Genomic DNA, 26,361 nt, shown 5'->3' with positions numbered 1-26,361 from the left:
TTACAGCGTTTTCAATTAAAACTGGGATAGGGAAGTTCCGGCGAGGCGGTTAACAGAACTCGGTGCTCTTCTGTTCGTCTCAAAACAATCGACAGCTCGTTATGGGTTATGTTTTATTGGCTCCCCGCGGCGCGCACACGCCCGCGCCCGGCCGCCTGCCCTGCCACACGCGCGCTCAGCCCACTTATAAATCTCGCTTCGCGACATCGAAGGAAACGGTCATTTGTTTCTTTTCTGTTTTCCGTTCGTCGTGTTCTGTTCGGGGCTTTATAAATAAAATAAAAGTTAAAAATGTGGCCAGTTTCCGAAAAAATAACAATCTCGATTGCTTTCATTCATAATAATCAGAATAGGTATGTACTTATATGTAAAGTAGACGCATACGTTGCTACGAACGCTCCGGCGAATCGTATTTAGCTGCTTAATGAAACCGCATACCAAATTACGCAAACCTTTGAAATCCTGTTAACAACTTCAGCAGTTTAGCGGAGGCACTTATCCTTGTATACCGGTCTAATATAGCTGAAACTAGTAAATTTCCTAAAGCCAAGCGAGTCCCGGCTTAAAAGCGGCCAAGTTTGGAGCGAACTAAACTTGCAATAGAATAGCGACGACGACAGCTAGCGTGGTGTTACCGAGACGCGCGGGGGGGAGGGGGGCGTGCGGGGCTGCTGCTAAGCTCAGCTAAGCATTGACAGCGGGGTCTAGCTATGAGTGCAAACCGTTAACATTTTGACCTGGTAGCCGATGAACCAACTCTAGAACCTCAAAACAGCTCAAAGCTAACCATATCACTAGGCCTAATCGCACTAAACAACTTTGCCCTGTGCACTATCCTTGAAACCATGCAGCAATGTAGCGGAGCAGGCTGGACAACTTCCAGATTAACGCAATACCCTAAAACACAGCCACACAAAAGCATTCCAATTAAGTTATTCTGTTAGCGAGGGCGCGGGGCGCGGGGCGAGGGGCGAGGGGCGCGGTGTTTGCGCCGGAGCCGCTCACCGGCGCTAATCCCACAAGCCGGGCTCGATTGGCCGCAGCGCACCACGAGCCAAGTATTTTTAAGCTAAAGCACGAGATAAAGTTCACAAAACCTAATAACAAAGTGTTAGGTGTTTGCGTTAAGTGTCACGTGCGCGCGCTCCTTGGAAATAGAGGCGGTATCTGTACTCGCGGACCGCGGACACACGCTCGCTACAGGCGCTTGTTGTGTCGTGTTTTATACTGACAGAGAGGGTCGCTGAACCTGCCTTCTCACTTTTGTTTTGTTTAATGAGATTTTGAAATGAAACTAAATTAAACCGCGATAAAATCCGTAAAAGTAGTTTCATTTCAATGTCTAACATTCGCGTAAACCTAAGAAACCACTATTAATGAGATTTGATAAAGTATGTTCAGCACTTTAACTTGAATGTCGATGGTTTTAATTTTAATCATTTTGAAATGCTGCGGCAGCTGTGCTCACTACATTTATACGATTGCTTTGCCTGATCAAAATACAAATTAAACAATTAATAATAATCGGGTAACAGACAGATCGTGAAATATTAAAATGTATTTTATCTAGCCGTACTTAGTATTATTAAAGTTGCTAATACATAAGAATACGTAAACCTTTCATATCAAAGCCATAAATCCAAAAAAGCTTTAGATTAGGGACGCGCAAGTAGTATTCGGACTTCGCACGTGTTCGTAATTGTTATACCTACCTACATATATCGAGCGGAGACGAGATGTCCGATGATGATACGTATATTATCGGGGGTCCGAAACTAGTCGGGCTCTCCCGATAAATACTCGTGTGTAATCATAAACGAATCGGAACACTAAAGAAAAACATTTTTTTCCGCTTCACATGTACATATTGAACTCGCCAATATATAATCCCTCAGGAATCACAACACTACAAACAAGTCCTGCTCGTACACATGTCCCTCTAGTCAGGTCGACAGCGCGCTGGCTAAGCGCCTGTGACATCACTCCGGAGGTGTGACGTGCGACTCGCGCCCGACGTTGCCGCAGCCCGTAAAGTACTGAGCGGGAGCGGGAGCGGGAGCGGGAGCGGGAGCGGGAGCGGGCGCGGTTGGAGTACTGTACGCGCCAATTCATTGCTACATTGGATCCCCCCGGGTACAATTCAGGCCTGTTTTAATTTCTCCGAGATTTTCTTTTGAATACGAAATCACTGTTACTATGTTTCCTTTATACACAGAAAGAATTCAATTATAATTACGTGTCTTGACTAACGTACTTAGTTTATTGAAATGCGTATATTTGTGTTATTGTTATACAAAATATTCCCCTCGCTTTGGCTTCTAACGTAAGGACTAGGGTAATACGTACGTAGTAAACGCTGTATTAAGGGACTCTACGTAATTCTATAGTTTTGTCAAAGCAACATCAGACGGTTCCAGATCATTGGTCCGAAGTGTTCAGTATTCAACGATCACACTCACACGGTAATCGCCTTCGATTCTCAGAATAAACACGTGAGGCGTGCTGAACCTAGCTCATTAGATTCAATTGCATTTTGCGTATTCTAAGCTTACTTACAATGGCCGGGTTCAAATGAATATTTCTTTTTTATTTCTCACAAATAAGTAATCTATCCAAAATTCAAGGTGAATTTGTAAACAAACGTTTACATCATTGGACATCAAAAAATGTATTTATTTAAATTCAATTGCGTCATTGCTATTGATTAAATAACAAGTATTTAATTAATGTTTTTTTTTTAATAAACGACTCCCGCACTAAGGAATTAATCCTTGTGTCGCGGGGTGTTTCGCAAACATACAATTCACATGCACAAGGACACCCAGACTCAGAACAAGCATTCGTGATCGAACCCGCGACACGTCGCGCAAAGTGGTTTTGGCGTGATGACCTCAACCACTCGGCTATCCGTGCAGTCAAATGGAAACAAATAATCATTTCAGGGACATTTAACAAAGTATTATCATAAAACATATTTTGGTTGGTGTTCAAAATTGGTCATAAACTTACTGAGTTTAATAATATCAATTGCTTAAGAGGAAGTCCGTGAGGAACAAATATTAAAACAGTTTTATAATAAATGTTTGTTCGTGAAAAATGTAGCAGCAGCCAGCGCCAGTTACGAAGTTTGTCTCCACTAGTTAACGTAGCGGCGCCGGGCAGCACCTGACAGCCGGCCGCCGCGCGCCGCCGCGCCGCGCAGAACACTTACAAGTACTAAACGCCAATTACCAATCACAAATATAACAATTTGAAAGAAAATTAATGTTCAATAAAATTCTTTAAAAGCATTACATTATGTTTCAGGTCAGGAGTATAACATAGAGATTCCAAAAATGTTTAAAAAATTGCAAGAAAAAATATTAAGAAGCAAGTTGAAATTAAATACAGGTATGTATATGTATACGGTATGAGTTAGTCAGGGAGTTCGTTCCGGGATAAGTGCAGTGGAGCACGTCACACGTCACACTCCTTGTCTGTAAGTTTTAATAAGTTTGGTATTTGATAGGAATAGTTTGAACTAACTCGTAGATACAAACGTGCGCTCTAAACATGGAACGTATTCGAAAAAAACTTGAAAATTGTCAAAAGGATGAATTTAGTGCTATGGTTCGTTGAGTCGGAAGCGATGAGTGAGCGGCTCCACTCTCCGCTGAAAAGGATTTATCGCGTAATGTTAGCGGACGCAGGTACAGCTCGTACAGCCGAACTGTCTCGCTTGCTGCTTGCAAATACTTCCAAGGTGTTTATCCTATTGCACAAATTTTAGCTTAGGAACATTGTTGCTATATTTGTAACAGTTTTCGATAGCAGTTTATGATTAAGCTAAATATTACCCCACTTTAGTACGCCTTAAGATTTCCAGTGAGATGGCAATTGTCAGCAAGTTAATTAGTTTGACACATTGATTGCGATTCGCATACATGTAATTGTTTGTCTGTTTTTTATAATTAGATCTTGTAATAAGCTTTTAAAGTTTTGTTAATTGGCTACGAGCCAAGCTTTTAAAGCTAGTGTTTTCATTTTTTGGGTGGCGAAACTAAATTATCAAAAACGATGGCCTTAGGTGAGCAAAGTGACTTAAGACTCACACACAAAAAAATCGCATGTCCATGAGTTTTCAATGTGTAGATTGACAAAGTCTCATATCAAAGGTAGTTTTTGTACCACTACGGTGTCTGTACAGATGGGCAGTTGCATCGTGTTGCAACATGTTGTTCTCCTGGTGCCCCTGGAGATAATGACCGCCGGTGCCGGCCCGGACCGCTCCGAGCCGGACACGGTGATATACGGCCGTATTTATAACCGATCGCAGTTCGCCGCGGATACGAGACACTGGTATTAGTGCGGACCTTCTCTACACGTTATTAAGTCACTTACTTCCTCTTTGTGCTTTGTACTTTAATGGTACATTAGGATTTTTAATTAAAATTTTGTCACTCAATACTTTAACATCATTTTTTAGAGTATTTAATCACACAACTTGCACTTTGCAACAGATCAAATAGCATAATTAAAACTATCTATGCCAAAGTATAATTAAATCATTTGCGTATTTATACACTTGAGGATGAGATATGTATTGGCAGCAAGTCGCAGCAATGCATAACTTATACACGGCCTGAAGTGGTCGTTCTAGAGTACATGGCTGTCGGAGCTTCACCGGTGTAGTGGCTTACTTCAGTGTCGAAGTTAAGTGTGTGACCTTAGGTTGATTCAAAGAGAAACGTGTAAGTTATGAGGCTATTTGAATGATTTAAGACACCCTGTACGTCACCAGAGTATGCATCACAATAGTATGCAAACAAAATACAGTACGAGTAAGAGCACTTAAAATAATGACATAGGTTATCGATAGTGCTCTGCTAGTTGCGGCCTGGCCTCATTAAGTGATTAAATATTGAGGCCAAGCCACAGATACGGCCGCGGATGCCAGCGATACGGTTCACTCCGGGAGCCTAATGGATTAGAAAACAAGGCTCTCCGCGACTCAACACTGCCTTAATCTCACACCGGCACTAAGTAATCTCAACATCTGTAGAGAATGGTAACTAACTTATATTAATCTTCTACGCCTTGAATGTAATACTGTATTAAATTATTTCCGACATTTTATCAACAAGTGTTCGTTTCAACTGCTCAAGGTTATAAAACCCCTCTCAGCATTATTACACAATAGGATTGCGCAACAATTCATCATGTCGAATATCTCCATCGTCTGTCTGGTGAACCAATAATATAATAAATGTAATCATAAGCAGGCACGGAGCGTGGCGGACGGCGCGGCGCCGCGGCGGAGCGCTGCTCCTGCTCTGAGAGGTGAGCTGATAGCTTCAATAAAAATGTTGTAATTGTTGTACAGAACATAAGTAAATTAATATTTAATATCTTAACAGTTTTATCAATCCGATTTAATGAATAGTAAGTCATCAAAATATAAATAAATATACCCTAAACTAGAATGAAATTAACTCGTGATGTGGTTGGAGACAATGCCTTGTGTGAACGTTACTCGTCACAAAAAGACTCTCGTGCAAAGCAGAGACAGTCGACATTATTACGAGATTAATGAACATTTGAATGATATCGAGATGTGAATATTGTTTATTAAAGTGTATTTGCCTTTCCGGTATCATTTGTGTCGGAAGACAAATAGCCGCGCGCAGAGTGCGGGAACTATGTTACTCGGTGAAGGGCTGTGTGCTTTATAATGCCATGTATGTAAGTTCAATATTCATTATTTACTTACAAAAGAGTAAAGCTACACATAGTGATTACAATCAGTTAGGAAGTTAGTCCTCTCGCGGGGCTTGCCGTAAGCCCCTGTGACTGACCTTTACCAAGCGGTAACGATGCGGAAGCCAATTGTTTCCCACAAGGAAAATGTATATTGTATTGCGTAACTTTTGTGTATATTTCCGTGTTGGTGGCAAACAGAATATCGCCGGGGAAAGCTTGCTACGTTTGATTGGAAAATATCAACGTTTTTGTTTGGCATTGACTGCGGAACAATATCCACGAGAAAGTCGCTACACTCCGTGCGCCTTAATTAAAACTCTAAACGTGCTTTAGCCTGCTTTGTTTTTTATACCAGAATTAGAAAGATTAATTTGTTTTGGACATATAAAAATCGTGTCAGTTTCTCATACAACAGAGTAATTGATAAGAAAAAGGAAACCGCGAATGTTATTGATACAAAGAAGACATTTCTGAATGAATTAAGAAGTGTACGTGAGGAGAGCTACAAGGTTATCATCCCCGGAGCAGCTGACCGCGTGTCCCGGCGGCTCCCGGTGGCTCCCGGCGACTCCCGGCGGCGTCTGTTTAGTATGCAAGTGTTTAGTGACAAGCTGCATGTCCCGCAATCAGGTTAGGTTCATGTCGGGCGCGCGATGCTGCGCTGTTTATGTTGCGACTCCACTCTAATGAACACCGCCACGCGCTCTGCCCGCCTGCAGCCGCCGCTTCTCTAAATACTTTAACGAACTGCTTAGGTAAGTCCTCTCGTGCTGAATGGCAAAAACGTATTTGGGAAATTTCGAGTCACTTTCACGGTTCACGGAAATTTATATTAAAGTTTGAGGCATTTAATTATAATTAATTCAAGTTTACTTTTAGAGTAGCATTCATATTCAATACTCTTTAAATCCGCAAATACGTAAATACGTCATTATTGACGAACATTTACTAATGTACCTAGTACGCATTTATCAGTTCTCAAAATCAAGGTAAGGGAGCTGTGATGATGTGTGGTATTACCATTGAGCTGTCTGTCAATTAGTTTGCGCTATCCCAAATATGTGTTTAGTTCAATAACATCGTAGAGGTGCGGAGTGGGGTGCGAGGACAACAATACCAGTGTGACTATTGTTTTAGGGTGGTATCGATACGCGCTGGGTTTTATCCCGGAGTCGAAGTACCAGAGCAATCGGTATACACCCGCCACATTTTCGCCTACGGGCTGCTAACGATAGTGTGACGACGTCATGAGATCGACGGGGGCTCCCACTCATTAGCGACACAAGTTGACCAGGATTAAGAAACGCAATGCGCAAAATCTAATTGTCAATAAAATACATAAAATTGTAGGCCGAGTTCACGAACTCGTTAATAACGGCTTCGACATGAGATCAGCTGGTGAATCAGTGCAGTGCCGCGTGCAGTACTCCTCGGACGTGCTCCGACTGCCGCACTCATCTACACATCGTGGACTCTCGTATAACCCTGAAGTTACCTAAAGTTTTGATTGATTTATAACGCTGGCAATGTTTGCTCTTGAATTGAGGCGCAATTGTTAGTTCCTTATTATATCAGTATTGCATGTTAAGAAGCTTGATAGTTCGGGACTAGTTGGAGGGAGGGGGGGGGGGGAGGAGGGGCCCCGGGGAAATCGACAGCTGTCACAAAAGTTAGACACTTAGTGACGCGAGGGTGTGATTGTATTGTGGCGGTGTGGCCACACCCTTAGCCTTGAAAACACTTAACTATTTGTTCTTCTTATACGTACAATGTTTAACGTCATCTCGCAAGTACTGGTTAGTGAAGACAATGGATAATCAGCAAATAGACTAAAGTCATAAGTACCCTTTGCTGGGGTGTCTAGTAATAAGCTAAATATGCAAATAAGCTTTCATTACATGAAGATTTATATTTTTTAAAGTGAATCTTGCAATGTCTTTTACTTGGAGCTTAGCTTAATGTGCGCAAGTATCAGGAGTTTGTAGATTTCATCACGTCACAGTTTCCTCTGCAACACGGTTCGATTAAAGACGAGCCAGTTGTAATCCAACACAGACATGTAAATACTATTCATAAAGTTATTACAGCCTCCAGTAACACACAGCTCACATCTAAGAGGATTACAATATCGAGCCCCGACTAGTTTATTAGATTTTCATGCACTTCTCCTTACATAGCGAGTGTATTAATTCAATCACATCTCGTCGAGTCGCCGGCAGTTCGTCCCGAACTTCGGCACTTACTACGAGGTCTAGTGGACGGACTAAGATGACACGCGGCGTAATGTCGGTCATCCGTCTGTAAGTTTGTGTAGAGTGATGCGAGCCAGTTTGTGAGGAAGCCGACTAGGGCTGATCACGGCTCAACTTTAATATCTTTTACGATGGCCATAACCGGTGCTCGTGCCAAGAGGCCTTGTTGATAACTGATGGTTTAAGCGCATACGAATACTATAGCAAACACCAACATAGATAGATACAATATTATTAATACTACTTATTAATATACACCACATAAGTACAGGATTCAATAAAATAGAAAAAAATATATAATTGGCTATTATCATTTGTAATGAAACATTCTTATTCACTCATGTAAGGTCTCCTGGCAAGGCCAGACATACCAGACGAGTGTACATGTGTGCACGTCTGCTGTACACTCGCGGCAGAGCTGTGCCGCGCGGGTGTCGCCGGGCGCGCTGGCGCCCCGCCAGGCGAGCGGCGCGGCCGCACATGTCGGCTACGTGACTGCTGACAGCTTCCTGATATAATCGATATCATCTACAGTCAGCAAGCACACGCGGTCACATCACACCTAGTGGCACTTTCTTATCAGCTTTTACATAAAACTTTTTTTAAACGAAACAATACAAATTAATTGTTTTTGTCAAATAATGTTATAATAAACGGAAATATTTAGAAAATGTTGATAATAACTATCGTGAGAATGATTCATTATTTGCAAAATAGTGAATAATGAAAATAATGATGAAACGGTTTACTCACGCGTATTTGTCGGGGTTGCCTGACTAGTTTCGGACCCAATCGAAGTCCTTAATCATGTGTTGACACGGCGAGCTAACTTACACTAAAAAGCGAAAAATAAACAAATTGACAAAAAAAAATTATGATATCAGCAAGACAGAAATCAGTGTGAAGGTAATTTTTCTGGTTGATTTTATCACGTGATACGTACAACTAAGTTATATTTTGTTGTTTTTTTTTATATATATGACCCCGATTTACACTAGATTCTGTTTTACAAAAGGTTTATTTAGTTTTGTACTCAAAAAATATTTTAAAACTGGAAGTATTCCGAGAAACCCGAACGATAAAAAGGAATTAATTAATGCCCGACCACAGCAGCACTGGATCAACTCGATAACAAGGTAACTCGTTAAATTACTTGAATCAAAACCGGTAATCTGATTTAAACCGAAAGCTGTTAATATGTTTGGTTGAGAATCATCCCTACTTCTCGGTAAAGTACTTAATCAACACAATCAAAGTAGTCAAAGGTAGAGATTAGAATATTTCCTTAAAAAAAATATTATTTAAAAATAACTTTAGTAAAAATGTCACGGTCGGAAGATTAACCATTAAAGCGAAAATAACTGGGATCCAATCACTGGCATCCTCTTTGTTAATATGAGAGGTGAGCCCTTAATGCACCGGCTTACGAGGGTTGAAGGGTACGTCAGGTTTCAATGTATCGTCGGGCACGCGGCGGCCCCGCGTAGTTGCTATGAAATAATCTCATGACAGATCTGTAAGGGAGTGCGGTCGGGCTGGCCGGGCACGCAGGCCTCGCCGGGTCAGACCGCGCCGCTATTGTATGTGACAGATCTCGTTTCGTCGCGAGAACCACGAAATGGCTCGAGAAAAATGAAGATTAAAATACGTTGTCGCATTCCTGTTGTAGTGACGACGACTTTATAATTGAACGGATAGAAAAGGTTGTCGGGCTTTGTGCGGCCGATTGACATTTGGAATATGGGTTACACATTACTGGAAGATACATCATGTGCGCACATGCTTTTTTAGGATTCGTATATCTGAACCAAGTAATTTGATAACTATTATTTTTATTCAATTATGGAATAGTTTTCTACAACCTGGTTACAGAATGTAAGCCACTCGTGAGGCTTTTGCCTTTTGAAAATAAATCGGCTTGTTTTCTCCAGTTTTTTTTTTTCAACGTTTTAGGCAATGATAGGTAATTGCTCTGTAATAAATTCATGTATTCGAAAGGACTGGTGCGTGCCGGGTTTTGAACCCAAGATCTTTGACTTGGTAGTTAAATGGACATATCGCTAGGTTATCACGGACTAAAATGTTTTTTGTATTTCCAAAAACACGCTTGATAAGATATTTTCTCATGTTATTTAGAATTAAGATACTGAAATGGCAAAAAAATCTTCAAGTTGCAACCTAACATCCATCGTTAGGCATTCTGACTTGAGGTGGGAGGTTCGTACCAGTCAACTTTATCGCCGTACGAAGGTTGTATATTAATGACACAGGAAGTGCAACTCATCGGCGGGAGTGAGACGTCCGCACGTATTTTGTTCGGCCGATAAAAGTAAACCATTGAACGTCACTGAATAAGATAACACGTCGGCCTGAACTTTTTCTTGGAGCCTCATGAAATATTTCAAAGCCTCTGCATAATTCTACGGATGGCTATGGTGTCGATTTGGGGCGACAGCGTGTGTGCTACGTATGTCGTAGCTTTGTGCTACGGCGTAGCAATTGACTAGTAATCTTAAAGTTGAAGATCTTTGGAAAAGTTTTGGTTTTTTAAACTTCCTCGGTATATAAGTGTGTAATAGTATTAAGTAAATTAATAAAAACGAATGTTATAATATTTTTATAATTTTATTTGTATGACAATGCTCTATATATGTGATGTAATCAATAGTTTCAGTCTGTACATTGTACATTTGTATATTGGCATAGTTTTATGTGCAATATTTTTATGACGTTTGAAGAAGAACCGAGTTCAGACAATGTATGACATGATCATCTCTTATCATTCTTTTGAGGTGTTTATTATATTGTCTTATCATACGGGTATGGCTCAGTTACAAGCTAAGTTTTGATCTGACAATCGATTTGCACATAAGGATGGAGGTATCCACGCTGCATCTTATCACTAGCGGCTCTGTACCGCGGGTGTGCAAGGGGAGTGTGCGAGATGAGGAGGGGGGAGGGGGGCAGGCAGCGTCGGGCGAAGAGTTGCGACTTGCTGAGTAAATTATTTATTCGTCTATTTTCCTGTTTACTTTCATTTGCATTTAAGAAAGCAATTTCGGCAGTCATTTTGGGCGCCAACGAGTTGGTTCCAGTGTGGAGGGGAAATTTTATTTGTACAGCGTTTCCTTGTTCGGTGAACTAGAAGTGCGTGTGTCAACATACCTCCTTTTATAGACTTTTATAATTTTATACGTCATTCAACTCGTATATATTGTATGTTTTTGTTGTATTCCTGATAAGATGACACATGAAAAAGTGAATAAATAAAAATGAAATAAGTTTGTCTGAAAGATATCTCTTTTAGCGATAACGCCGAAATAATTGTACCCTAACACTGTATGTATTAAGAACCTCTGCAACAATTCCATGGTATACAATAAAGAATATTCTAATCTAATTGAAGTTTGTAGTGCCCTGAAAAAATGTATTTTGTATAATGGCTGCAGCAAATATAACAGCAGGCATGTAGGCAGCTTATGGCATAATAAGTATCTCTCAGACACAACAAAATAAGATTAAATGACTAATCCGTCAAAAAACTGAGATTATGCCCTCTCCGCTTAGCTCTATGGTATTGCAAGAGCTGTTATTGTAATATGGATAACTAATAATATAATTTGTGCGAACATAACATATGCGTGTTTTAACATAAATGAGTGTACACGGTTATTATCCACATCGGACTAATAAAAGCCACACGGTGTATAAATATTGTTCGCCATTAATGAGTATCAACAATTCAATCCAGCCAATTAATAACCATTTAATTTAGGAATACGACTACTAATCATGCCTAATTTAATTTTCATATCATTCCTCAACCACAGACGTTCGCTGACTATTATTTAAAATCAGTTACTGGGAATTAATTATAGTTGTATGTGTATGTGTGTTGTCGATGACGGCCGTTCAAATTGTGTGATGTTTGTTTAGAAACTAATAAATCATAGAGCGTAGAATAAACTATGGAACGCTTTCACCATAGCGCTGCGTCAGGAGCTCGCCTAATATTTGTACAATTTTTCACACATTCGACAGTTTCGTTAACCTGAATTCCGTCGGACTTACATTAAAGCGCGGTGCAGTGTTTACTAAATTAACTTATAAAAATACTAAAACAGTTGTCATCATGATAATTGAATGTTTTCTGCAGAAAACCAACTGACTTTAATGTTGAAATCAAGTTTTGCAGAAAAAAATTAAAAAAAAGTCGTTTATTTTTATTTAATATAATACAACTGACAATTCTTCTAGAGCTACTTTAAAATAAGTCAACTACCTGTTAAATGAAAGTATAATAATAACCGCCAAAGACATTAAATAAATAGACTTACTAGTAGATACTAGGCATGTTTAAAATAGGATTTTAGTGGAGTCCCGCACGAGGCGGCCGCGGCGCCGCACTGCGCTCGTAGCAGCTCGTAGTGGCTCGTAGCGGCTCGCAGCGGCTCGTAGCGGCCTGCTCGCCACAACCCGGGAATACCGCAAATATTGGCGCTGCGTTATCTAAATTGCTTCTATGAATAATGTGGAGCTCACCGAGTCCACTCCGCGTTTGTTTATTAACCGACTTACCTACATATTGATTATTATTACACTGTTTCTCAAACTCGTAACCTTCGAGAACGTTACTGTGTTGTACCTTCATCCATTATCTGGCTCTATAACTTATCTAAAAGGTGTGTGATTACGTGTACTCAGCTTAGTCCTTTACGAAATGTTTGTCAAATAGACGTATACCTTTTCTATTGGACATGTTGTCCGAACCTAGACAATAGATATAACCTCTAGAATATCAATTGTAGAGACTGAAAAATGTAGTACTAAATAGATCTTGTGTCGATTAAGATTGACCGACAAGATTCTTCAGAGAAGTGAACACAAGACAGTGTTGCTGATTTACTTCGATACAGAGTGCCATCTCGGAGTTAACGCTATCACTCGTTTTTTATTGTCGTTCGCAACGATTTGGCTGCGAGATTAATAGGGGATAATTATGTGAGCGCTGGCTCGTAGCCAACCCTGCCCCGCCCCCCGCACCCTTGCTTCTAGGCCCGCGCCCCGCACCTCCGCACCCCCGTTCACACCGATTTACGGAAAAACTATCAGCTTACGTCTGCCGAGATAACTGTAAGTCATTTCAATTGAATGCTCGGTATAGATTGGACTCATTTTACCTATTTCATTCATTTCCACCGGCTACGGTATTTATTGGTAGCTTAGGTTTGTACACTTAGCACAAAAGTATTATGACGTGTTCCTGGTATGTGTTTATTGAAAGTAGACATGTTTGTTTATGCGTGTAGTATTTCAAATACGCACGTTTAAGGCTTTATTTAATGTTGGGATTATTCAAGAGTTGCTTAAGAAGAATACTCCTATTATTATTATTATTATTTACTAAGCTAACCTAAACGATAAATATACAAAATAATTATCTTCTTATTTACGACATATTTGCATGATATTAATATAAGCTTGCATTTACTAAAGGCAGGCAGGACCGCTTAATGGTACACCAAATACTGTGGTTTTAATTACTATGTAATAGATAACGAGGCTGGAGCTACTTACTGGGCATTATTCCAAACCACAGCCTGATGCTAACATTTTACTATAATAGGCATTTTGAATAACTTTACCTAACCTGGTAATGAACCGAAGTTCACACTTTTTATGAACCTGCCGTCGTATTGAAACAAAAGGATAAAACTCCGTAAATGTTGATTTTCGTTGAAAGTAAACCCCAAATGTATTCGATATTTGCGAAGAATATTTTATGTCGAGAATGCGTGTTAAATTGTCCTCATTAAACTCTCATAAAATGATCAAAGAAGGAAAGGGCGAGGCAGAGCCGCTCAGTATTTTCATCACATTCCACACAAATTAAAAGATTAATGTGAGTAGTTACTTTCAGTAGATACTTTATATATGTACATGTCATATGTATTTTCCAGCTACTCTCCATTGTAAAACAAATAAAAGTGCCACTTTAGCTATCCGAGGAACTTCTTACTCTTGTAAGTTGTTAGTGCATTTGTTTGTGTCAATCTACGTAACGAATAAGCTAAACAGCCTAACTAAAAGTCTTTGTTTTAGCATAATTATTTCCCTTGTACCAACTATGATCGAGTCGGTTTCCAGTTTTATCTGACCTCTACAACGCTTGTTATCAACATTAAATAGCACTTGTAAATGTTATTTTCAAAGGGAGACCTCCTGTAGGTAGCAGGAACTAGCTCGGAATTTTGAAAACCCTCGTTTATTTGCAATTAAATAAATAATTAACTGCAGACGTTTCTTTTCATAAATATAAATCCCAAATACTGAAAGGCTAAGATAGCGTTAAATGGTGGTTGATGTCTTTTTTTGACTTAGCTGTTTAAATTATATAACGGCATTATACAACAATTTGGATGATACACCGGTAATGTGTTTCTACCGGATGCATGAATTCTTGCATTTTTGACACTGGATTATTTTATAAAGCCTAGTTCAAACTCGAAGAACGACGGGGAGCTTTGCCAGGAATACGAGGTTTAATTGTTTTCTATCTAAATCAAAAACAAATAGAAGTTGTTATTAAAACTGCGTTACCGTTCGCGGAACGGAACGAAATACAGTTAAGAGTTGTTAAATATCTCGACAAGTTCCGAGAATTGCTTGAAATAGCGCGGGCGGGCGTCAACTTGTTATTGGCTCGAGGATTTTATTATAAGTACTACAAATTGTCCATACTACACAGGAGCAGCGGACGATAACCACCCTTTCCCAACCGCAGGCTGCGCAGAGTGTTTATTGGACATATTTTGAAATAATCTGTACCTAGCAAGAGCGTAATGTAGCAGGTAGTAAGCTTGTAGCTCAACTATATAGTCAAATAATTCACTTATAATAATGACAGCCATTAGCAAGTTTAATCTGCGAGTACGAAACTCCACGTTCAAATAGCAATCAGTAGAACTGACTAGAATAGCGCTAAACGGTGCGCAATAATAATTAAAGTGAGGGTAATAATCATGAATACATTCGATTATTATAACACAGCATTGAAGAAGGCTGGCGCGGTTCCAGCGCGGCTGTGCGGAAGCACGCGATCACAAACTAAATCGATAATCGATCCGATAGAACTTTTATTCGATCCAATTTGAATAGAGTCGAGTGGCACGTGCGCCGCCACCACGCCGCCACCAGGTAACGCCGATATGAGGGGCGTGCGAGCTGCTCTCGGAACAGGCTGGACGAGCGTTATAAAGGCATGTAAGAGAGATTCTGATTCCTTTAAGAGCGGCTGCAAAATTTAAACTGGAGGAGCAGTGAAATATTTTAATACGTGGGAAATTATTATTAGCACTATCGCACATCTTAATATCCTCTCCTTTAATTAAAAACAGTTAAAACGAATACTGCATCAAAGCTAATGAAACAGAACACCATAACTTTTGGCGCTACGTCACGGAATGCTGCTAACTGCGCGACTCTCAGTGATATATAGCCTGCAGATATGATCTGGTGTGATGAAGCCGGAATCAATGGCGCATGCGGCGGCGTCATCGGGCTTAAATCTCAATGCACGCTGAGTAACGACCGGAGCGGGCCGGAGCGGGCCGGGCCGGGCCGGTGCGGACCACCGTCGTCTTTACGAGGCGCGCTTACGGCGGTAATTACCGGGCCATGATGGACGTCCGGCGTCGCTGGCCGGCCTCCAACCGACACTGTTGCCAACCGATCATATTGCTAATACAAGTTTTTGGGTTTTGTGAGATAATTTGTGAAGTTATAGACTACGGCGTGGCAGTTATGTGCACTAAGGACCCCAGCCAACTTGCCGTGTAGTCAGATTTAAGCGAGCACTAAGCCACACTATATTGTAAACCTGTGCTATCTTGCTGAAATAATATTCCAGCATAAGCTTTCTAAAATTTGTATTTGCTTGGTTTATTTTCAACTTCGAGTTTTTTCATTATTGTTTTCTCGTAATAAAAACTAATTTGTTATTTTTATGTTAATCTTAGTATACTTCATACATTCTAGGATGAACTAATTGACATACACTAGTACTGATATAGAACGAAACATAAAGAGTGATTTTTTATTAAAAAAAGGAAATATTAAAAAAAAAAATCTTCTATACCCATTAAACTACCGTTATTAGTAATTTTCATCAAAATACCTTATTTAAGCTTTAAAATCGTAATAAATAGTAATGCACGACGTAAAACAGGCTCTAAAGTCAACGATTAATTTATCGAAATAATTAAATAGTTTCTCAATAGGTTTATTTTAATAATACATGACGTGAACAAAACAAATGTCGTTTGACTGTTATAAGGACCGTCAAACGAAAAAAAAGTAAACGTCTTTACCACGTTATTCGACAACAGGTACTCAGGGCCCTGTCTTGTGTCCCAAACATGTATCGCGGCGTGGATATCTCTCAAAGTTTATCTGCAAACTCGGCTAAGCGACCGGCCGTCAAGCGCTGCCAGGGTGGTACTCCGCGGTGCTTATTAAACGTAACGGATCGCCGAGCGCTACAGGGTATTAATTATCTAACCGGTGATCATGTGTCGGGATCTGCTTCAAACTTTGATTGGCTGTTAGTGGGCCAAGGTTTTAAAACTTTCTCCATGTTTGTACCGTAATGTTAAGTAATGCTGTGCACGTAACCCTAAATCATAGTTATTATTTTCCACCTTAACTAAAGTTTGTGTTGAAATGTGCAAAAATTAAACGGATTTTGAGCACAGCGGTAAGGCCTAACTTGGCTGTCGTTTATTATCGCGATGGTAATACCAATCAACTATAAATTAGTTTTTAAGAAAATTAATTCTGCCGGCATCGCAGGCGTTCCCAACAAACTGGAACTTGTGCGATTCTTTCCTGCAGAACTTGGGAAGTTGTTCGATATTTAGCTGCTCTATTAGTTGCGCCGTGATAAATCTGGGGTGGGCAGGATTAGCGGCTTCTGCGCCAATTAGCCGGCGCCACCGACCCGCCTATTGGTCCAACTTTGCTTTATAAAAAGTGATTTATTTGTGCCGAGATTTTAGTACTCCACTAGTGAAAAGAATCATCAGAGTCGCACCCACATAGAAATTCGCATGTAAGAGTAATCCTGTACGTAATTTCTATAACCTCATTAAAGGATGTTGTACTGTTTTTGTTTTCTATGCATGGATTGGTATGCACGAATTGCAGCTTCGATATTAACGCAAGGAAAGAATACGTAACTGGTATCACTTTAAACACATGTCCTTTATCATAAAACTTTAACAGTCAATGACAGTCGCCGTTCTTATAAGTTTGGGTTAAGTTAAACAAGAAAAATCATCTACAATAAGAAAAATATAACATCACATAATGTATATCTTGATTAGTGAGCGGTTACGTCACAGGCGATCAGTAACGTATGTTAGCCTGCAGTAAGCCGATAATGCGGCGGCTCCGCACCAACACCTTCCAATTAGCGCGCGCTGACCCGCTGGCAATGAGTAGCGAGGCCAGGGTCAGCCGGGCTTTGCCAACGCACTATATACAAAAGGAATAAGACTAAAAATAGAGAATGTATAATATGTTTGCTAGACTGACCGTGATCCGCTTGAGCTGTCTCTTGCCCTTGTACCAGGAGACCAGCGCCGGCGGGCGGCTGCCGGCGGACTCGCACGCCACCTCGTACCGGCGCTCTGCAGTCAGCGCGCCACCCTCGCCCACCTCCGCGGGCTTCTTTATTTCCACCGTCAGAGGTCTCACTGTACAACACATCAATAAGGCATGTATAATAAATGGAATATGTTCACTCACAATATCTGGGATATGTGACACTCACAGAACATGTCGAGCACCAGCGAGAGCTCCTTGGGCGGCACGAGGTGTGAATTGGTGGCTTGGCAGGTGAAGACGGCGGCGTAGTCGGCGCGGCGTATGGCGGGCCACAGCAAGCGGTTCTCGATCACGTCGCCTGTGTTGTGCTCGTACTCCTCGTCCACTAGAACTCCATTCACCAGCCAGCGCACTGATGGCTCCGGCCGACCTACGATAAATTACGAGATACTGTTAATACCTGCTGCGAGGTTTTTTTCGAGTTGATGCGTCTCTCGAACTTGAAAGACTATTCGTAAAATACTCAACAAATACCCATCTCAATCATTTATGAATATCAATATAACGTACATAACGTTCGATTTTATTCGCTGTTAGAAAGCTAAAACAGCAGCTCGTCTTGACGACAATCTGTATGAAAATAATCATAACTACTTAAATATGTATTAAAACTGCGTAAGCATCTGGTTGATTGTTCGTCGATCAACTAAATAGATTGCGACATTGTGATATAAACAACCTCGGAGCAGACAAATGAAAGGGTTACTACAAATGAAAATCTGTAAAGCTTCCAACATGGCTTCGTACTTAAAATAAAATGAAACATCTTAGAGGCACTCGTTTTACGAAACACAGACATAACGATTACAGAACGCCAAACGCAATTTCCAATGCTTTCATTGGTCCTACGGTACGTAAATAAATTTCAGCGAAGGCATTCTCTTTCAGCGCAGTGGCCCTTTGTCCTTTGTTTGCTTGTTTATTTGTCGAGTGTGTGCGCTTTTGTTCGGGCCCGGACACCGCGCTCCACTATCCTCGGATCCACTTTGGGTAAATTGAATTAGTTCATGTCTCGAGTACTGCACGAAGATCTCATTCGAAATGTCAATGGATTTAATCTGGATTTGTGTGCTAAATACACGTTTGCTACACAGTTTTGGGGTGAGTCGCGATTTGGGAGTGTTGGAGAGCAGTGCTCCTCTATGTATACACACACTTACAGTATGTACATAGCTCTGGTGAGCGGCCTGTGGAAGCCGGCTTGGTGATTATACAAACTGCAAAGCGTGGCTCTCGAATGTTGAGGAGGCGGTTTAGCTGCTTGTGTGTGGCGTCAGATGCGGAAATTAACATCTTTGAAGGAGAATATCAAACGAGATGCCGACGCGTCAGCTCAGAACTTGCCTTCGGGTGTTGATTGGATCGTGACCAGATCACTGTACTATCTGCAGAAAATTGATCTAGTTTTCAATCCACCTTTTCATAATTGTAGAACGGGGTCAGGAGGGCTATTGTGAGGACCTCGGCCTAATTTATCGTGGGCTCCGGCGCTCCGGCGGTACGTTTTCTAAATCAAAAGTCCTAGTACGAGAGCTTCCGGTCGGCTTATTGTTTCGCTTGTTTTTCCCTTTGATAAACAACGTCGACGCTTCTTTGTATTGGATTTTGGTGTTTGCTGTACAAACTGAGAGCGGTCGCTGCCCGTCAAGATTTATTAAGTAATTTGCTAATGTCGAAGCTGGGTACGGTCCCAATATCGTCTTGGTAAATATAGATTTAGGGGTGAAACACTACATTGCCATAGTTTGCAAGTAATGTTGCAAGGTGTGTGTACAAGGGTACACAGGTGAGAACAAAATACAAATATGTGTTCAGGTTAGTCATATTTGAGTATTAATAATTAAAGGTCACTTTGTGATGAGTATTGACAGCAGGTGTTCATAAAACCGGCGCATTACTGAGGCGCGCGGCGCAACAGGCTCTGCGATAAACCCTGGCAGCCGTCAGGAAACAAAGTCGAGCTCGGAGCCCCCGTCATTAGAAAGGCATCTGCGTTCACAAGAATTGAATATCTTTTTTCTCTCGACCGTATTTTCAGGGAATACGCTTCAATCAATTTCTCGATTATGCAAATTTGGTGGCCTCCCGTCAATTCAAATTTCATTCTGTGACAGTATACGGTAATCTTTTGAAATCTATTTTGATTGGAACTGTGTTAATTTAAACTTGTCGATTTTAACTGATCATTAACTTTTTTTAACTGCCAATAGCGTCAATAATCATTCTTAAATATTGGTATAGAAACCCAGTCAATAGTGTAAGATTAGCAGCGCATGAAATGTTAAATAATTACAAAAATGTTATTTATTTTATTCCTAACGAATGTAAAAATTGTGTTATCTTTTATTTTAAATAAGCTGTCAAAATTGAACCGTTATTTTAATTAACTTCTGGCACCATTTGGGGTTGTCAACTGTTTAATGAGTTATTTGTGACGCAAATATTTTGTTCACATTACTTGGAATTGGTTCCATGTGGTTAATAATGTGATGCATTGTTCCCCGTGACGTCATTAGCGGGAGTAATAACCTTTGACACACCGTACTGAAATGATCATAGGGATTCGGTACAAAGAGTGTTTGTTTCATCTCCTCCCCGCATATTGATGGGCTGACACTGCCGCTGTATCCACAGAATCGTGTTTCGTTGGATAAAAGCGTTTCAGTGTCTGCATTCGGACGAGGGGAAGAAAAATACACCCTCAGGCGCTGCATTTACACAAACTTGTGTTTATCGAGAATAATGCCTAATGAGACTAATTCATATTTTAGGACATTCTAGTTATATTGAAACGATGATACTGAGAAAAGTAAATGAATCGGTTACAAATAGAAACACTCATTTATTGTGAGCCATCGTTCCCACCCTTGCCGGAAAAAGATTTTTTTCGTTTCCTTTTCTCGAGAGTAATAATTCTAAATGCTACTAATAAATTCAACTGTTTGTCCATATATCTATCACAAGCCAACCATTTAGCTCATGAACCATAAGATATAGTCAGACAGTTGATTTTTTACAGATAATATATTGATTAACTTATTTAATTATATATAACTACAGAAAGTCATATAACCTGTCAAGTGGGAGTCAGACTCACGACACTAAGGGTTCCGTACAAATAAGCTCAAGATAAACAAATCGGTTGGGTGGTACCCAAATAAATATGTTGAGTACACATCTAAAGGCATCAGGATAATTATCGTATGAAGAGAATATTCGCAGTTTTCTGTCATGGTAGCGCAATTGGTTATACAGCTTATTAATCATTCATCTTGAACGAAGAATAAGTAAGTTTTAGTAACTAGAGTACCTATAATAGTAGCTACGACAATATTTGTTTTCAGCAAGCGATTTCCTGATCAAGTTAAAAATGAAGTCGGGACGATCACGGAAGCGTGTCATTCTTCACTTAGCGGGAGCAGTTTTATAAATCTGAGTAAAAAGCGAGCTGTGGCGATAAAAGCGTTCCTATGTACTCTGCTGTAGAGTTGAGCAAACAACCGCCGCGTAGCGCCGCGTAGCACCGCGTAGCGCCCTGACTCGGGCAGCTACGAGCCGCGAGCCGGCGCGGCGGAGTGTCGATATCGGTACTGGACAATGTAAACAAATTTTAAAGTGGTAGCACGTCAGTGTCTATCAGACCTTACTAACTTTTATTTTATATTAAAGATACGTTTCATTTATTGAGATAACCTTCAGTAGTCGATGACTTACATTCTGATGTGAATGTTTACTTTCGGTTCGGGATAAGCCATGTCCAATTCTCTGCGCAAGCTGCTCCCCTGTGCCTGAGTACTGCGGGTACCTACTCGAGGCACATAAAACCATCGCACAGTTGATGGAGCGAGCGCAGCCGTCTCTGTTATTTTATTCAGCGCCAGATGAATATTATCGTAGCCTACAAATGTTACACTCCGAATTATTTCAAGTCTACTTTGAAATTTATTTGGACGATAAAAGTGGCCGCCATGGATTGTTCTGCGGTCGAGTCGGTTGGGCTCGGAAATAAAACACGGCAATAACAAAAACAACTTTTGTAACTAATAAACTTTGGTTTGTTAATTACATAATACTGTTGTCCGATAGCTTATTCAAAACATTTTTGTGAAAATGAAGTTAAATCAATTTAATAACATCCTTCAAAGCAGCCTATGCTACTTTGAAATATTTAACTTATCAATATAGCTATAAAAGTTAAACTTGTTTTCAAAGAATAACTTGTTCCTTACTTATTATCCTTATATGTATGTTCTACAAGTAGAAGCCGTTCAGAGCGGTGTTACAGTGCGGCGGAGTGCGGCGGAGTGCGGGCGCAGGTGCGCGTTCGTTCCCATCAGGTGTTAGACGGAGCGTCACATTACGATCACATAACCGGCGAATATTTACACCAATAGCCGAGATACGGTCATTCCGGATAATGGCCATTACACAGACAATACAGTTATTGTACTGAGTAACACTCGTACACGGGCCTCCAGTGACGTCACATCCGTACGACATACTTACCTCAGACATTGTGTTACGTCGTTGTGTAAATTATACATCCATCAGATATATTACTACGATTATGACACGGAGCGAGTTCAACAAAACTGTGGTACGTGTTAGTGTGTTATGTTTTATACGAGGCTTAGCATAAACGTGATGAAAACATTGTGTATTGGATTGAGCGATGAAACTGTTGACGCACTTGAAATCAAATACAAAGTTGAACTACCCTATGCGTATGCTATCCTATGCGAGCCTAAGTTAGAATTTATTATAGCTTCAGTACCGAGTGCTTTTGTTTCGCTTGTTTTACGGAGCATCAATCTTTGAATATAATAATCGTGACTGAATAATCAGCAATCATTGATTCTGAGTAACAAAGGACGACGGAACACAATCCGCATCGCTACAGTGTTGTGCGGAGCTCTCGGAGCCGCCATCGTCATCCACTGACAGGCGGCGCACCGCGAGGAGCCACCTGTTCTAAAGCAATTTATTAGGAATTCATGTCGGCATTTCCAGGATTCGGATACATTAATTCATCAGGCTAATCCATTGTGCGCGGATCATAATTTATTAGATCTAAGTAAATTTGTGAGACGCGAACTGATTGAAACTGCCACCGGCCCAATAGCAGGCCTCGTGCCCTTGTTTGGATTAATTAAGATAATAAACAATGAGTTCAGACGAAACAGAACAAGCTACAGATACTGTTGCGCAAATACTTCTGACGCAACATGCGCTGGTACGTCCAAGTAGAGCGGGAACACACAGGAAGTTACGTCGAATAACAACTGACAATGTCGTACATCGCCACTAATGACGGTGGAAAACGAAACATCACTTTCTTGATCAAGGATCTTTTAGGTTATTTCTTTGAAACACGGCTTTAATTCTAAGAAGACACTCAAATAAGTATCTAAAATTATCTATGTTAGAGTTTATATTTCAATATTCATGACTTAGATACATATAGATCATGCAAGAGAGTGGGTATACCTCCGAGCACCCGGCAGGTGAGCAGCACGTCGTCCCCCTCCTCGTGCGGGCCCAGCGTGGTGGTGTTGATGACGCGCCCCCACCGGTCCACTACCACCGGCTTCTCTGGTGGCACTGCAACAAATATACATTGTCGGTAAACCTGAGTTGGTATGAAAGTCAAAAGTTTTGTTTCAAATAGGCCGTTTTCAGGCACTTTTAAAACGGCAAGAAACTACATAAGTTACTCTTTTATTAATATACATATTATTCATTATTTTTGATCTATTCAAGAATAGGCAGAATAGGAAATTGGTAAAATTTTAAGAAAAAATCAATTATGGAAGAGGAAAGAAAAGATCAAGTATGCGAAAGTTGCATTTCTTTGCTGCCTTTTCAATAACGTCTCGCGGACTATGGAACTTAATTCTTGTGTCGCGGGGTTTCACAAACATAAGTCACAAGCACAATAACTCAAACTTGGAACGAGAATTCATAGATCACACAAATGCTTTTGAACCACGAGGATCCAACCCACGACCATAGTCGTGTACAGCGTGTTTGGCGTTCTGACCTCTACCACTCAGTAAGTCTGTGTGGTTGTCATATGAGCACAATTTGTACAAAAAAGATAAAACTGCTAAAAAATTATTAATTGATTATAGAATAGAAAACTCCGTAGGAAATAGAAAAGCAATGTAGAAGGGATGTAATAATGTAGATGTTTTTTATTGGTGATAGTATAAACCAAAATAAGTACCGCTTGACCATGAGTTCCGATTAACCGATAGTAATGGGTGGAGGTCAGTATTCCAGCGGGGAAGTAATCTCGCTTCATTAGCCGGCTCCGCGCGCCCTGCTCCTGCTTGGGCGCCACAACCTACACTTAAGCCTCTAAGGAGGGCTTATTCAGGTTCGACGCCGCTCACGGACACCACACGCCGAGAACTTCACTTAAGATTACATAAAAAAGACTTTCACTTAAGTAAACATAAACAATTTAAGCTTGGATACGAAAAAGTTGTTCATCAAACATCATTTGTTGAAGTTTGGAGTTTGAGTTGTGCCGACTCTCCACCGCTCCATCGGTTTAGTGGCGGCACGCAGCCGGCTTGCGTTCAAGTGGCTTGGAAATAACCTTAGTCTAGTGGCTTTGGCTGAGTTTTACTATTTATAAAGTGATTAAGTAACTCCTTAAAACTAACCTAGAACCTGTTATGAGAATGTTCTTGAATAAGATTTTATCTACAGTATCTATAGGTCAAAATGGAACCCTGTTGCTAGGGCACCGCTGTATTTTCATCTCCCCGTGCGCCTGTTACTTTTTTGCATCTCAAGAATCGTATTGGTTTGACATTTGAAATATTCGCATGTGCCGAATTACTATTGTTGCTTTAAGTAACTACAAGAAAAAAAGATGGAGGACTTTATTTTTGAAATTTACATTTAATACGTGAAAAAAAAATTAATTCTATCTATAAACTGTGACTTGGTCCCACACTTTTAGAACATTTCATTTAATTTTAATCATATGGTCTTTATAATTTAAAATCCCCCGACCCAAATTAGAAATATGAAGAGAGCTATTCAAGACAATTTCAATGAGCTCAAACTCGATGGGTCCACTAAAAGGTAGACCAGGGTTACGTCTCCTACCTTCGAACCCTAACAGCAGACCAGCTAAGTGGTTCCAGAAGACATTAATGCTTCAAATATCAGACTGAGAGTTTAACATTCCTATCACACCTAACAAACGACCTGATGACCTTGAAGACCTGAACCGATTTCCACCAAACATAGCCAAGATTCGAGACTGATATACCTTCCAAACCAAAAATTGGACAAAACCGCATTAAAATTGGATCACCCGTTTGGCAGCTACGATGCCACAGACAGACATATACACACACACACACGTCAAACTTATAACACCCCGTCGTTTTTACGTCGGGCGTTAAAAATAGTATCGTCAACTTTGGCGAAATAAAAATAATTTGTATGAATAACAAACTCACGTACCTATGTGTTGCACGACTCCACCATTACATAAGACATTTGTAGCTGCGTAAATTAATTAAATCAAACTTTAAACAATATCGGCACCGGCGCCGTCGAAACTAATAGCAATTAATCAGTTCAATACAACGCAGGTGATCGCTAACAGCTTCGTCCGATTAGCATCGGCCTACCCACACGGGGGTCCTCCGCGCTTCTACCCTCAGCACTCTGTGCTGTTATATAATAAGGTCTAAAATCGCGTGGCTCGGCTGCAGCAAGAGGTGTGTCCATTCCGCCACGCTGGTGGGCTATTTCGGTCGGCGCCGTTTAAAGCATCAAAGCCCAATTGGGTTTTACATTCGACACAGCGGCCTCGTCCAATCTAACTTTAGCCTCTAATACTAGCCTGAACGGTTAATTCTGGTCAGTGAAAACCGTTGCCAGCTTTACACAGTTTTTTATTTGTATCCTCAACAAAATATGTCCTTTTACGATAAGTTCGTGAGTTCAAAGCTATCCATTAAATCCCCCAACAAAATTGTTCTTTTGTCCCGAACTTAGGTATACTTTAGCCGCCAAACTTCATTGTTAAGAGATTAGGCGAAGCGTTAAATGGAAAAGTGATCAAGTAGTTAAGTACACGAATAGCAAATTAAAACGATAAGGCATCGAAATGTTTGAAATAAATTAAAACAGATAACGAGGAGTGGGACAATCTGCATTGAAATTCGTTCGACATCGTTCAAAAACGTCGGAGGCTAATAGAAAGACAACAGTTTGTAATCAGATCTCGACCCTTGAGATCGGGCTCTTTCACAAAGTGATTTAAAGTTTTAAACTCGATTGTGAAGCGATCGCGCTCGATAACGAATGTAACACGTTCCGTACGAGAGCCGGACGGAGGGACGAGCCTGCTAAAGTTGCCGTGAAATGGAACCGGCGCGGCGGCGGCGCGCGAGCGGCACGTCGCAGTGTGCACGTCGCGCGGCGGGCGGAATACTGTCCAGGCCGGTCTGCGCCGTGACACAAATACTAGGTTTTCGGATTTCTTCGTCTATTAGCTTAAAGTGCTTAAACTAAACACTTTGGTTAACTTACCTATATTTCATACAATTCAGGAAAAATCCAGGTGTTAACAATGTTTTTGGGCAATTCGATGACCGGCTATATAAAAATACATCACGTTATTTATTTACCTACCTTTACAATTTTAAATATAAGACCTTGAATAATTGCATAC

The 26,361-nt window shown here is 40.6% G+C and overlaps 1 protein-coding gene across 1 annotated transcript in view; it reads right to left on the bottom strand.

Annotated features, from left to right (window-relative positions):
- The window catches only part of LOC113493028 (nephrin), a 214,876-nt gene that overhangs the window by 26,214 nt on the left and 162,301 nt on the right, over window positions 1–26,361 (bottom strand). The window contains exons 5-7 of the mRNA XM_026870802.1: window positions 23,145–23,258; window positions 17,824–18,027; window positions 17,586–17,746 (exon numbers count right to left, since the gene is read on the bottom strand). Of these exons, the coding sequence (XP_026726603.1) occupies window positions 17,586–17,746; window positions 17,824–18,027; window positions 23,145–23,258 (479 nt within the window). The remainder of the gene's footprint in view (window positions 1–17,585; window positions 17,747–17,823; window positions 18,028–23,144; window positions 23,259–26,361) is intronic.

Source organism: Trichoplusia ni, chromosome 4 (genome assembly GCF_003590095.1).
Source record: "Trichoplusia ni isolate ovarian cell line Hi5 chromosome 4, tn1, whole genome shotgun sequence".
Taxonomy (NCBI): Eukaryota; Metazoa; Arthropoda; class Insecta; order Lepidoptera; family Noctuidae; genus Trichoplusia; species Trichoplusia ni.
Note: the sequence above shows the minus strand (reverse complement) of the source record. Positions and strands in the feature narration are given on the sequence as shown.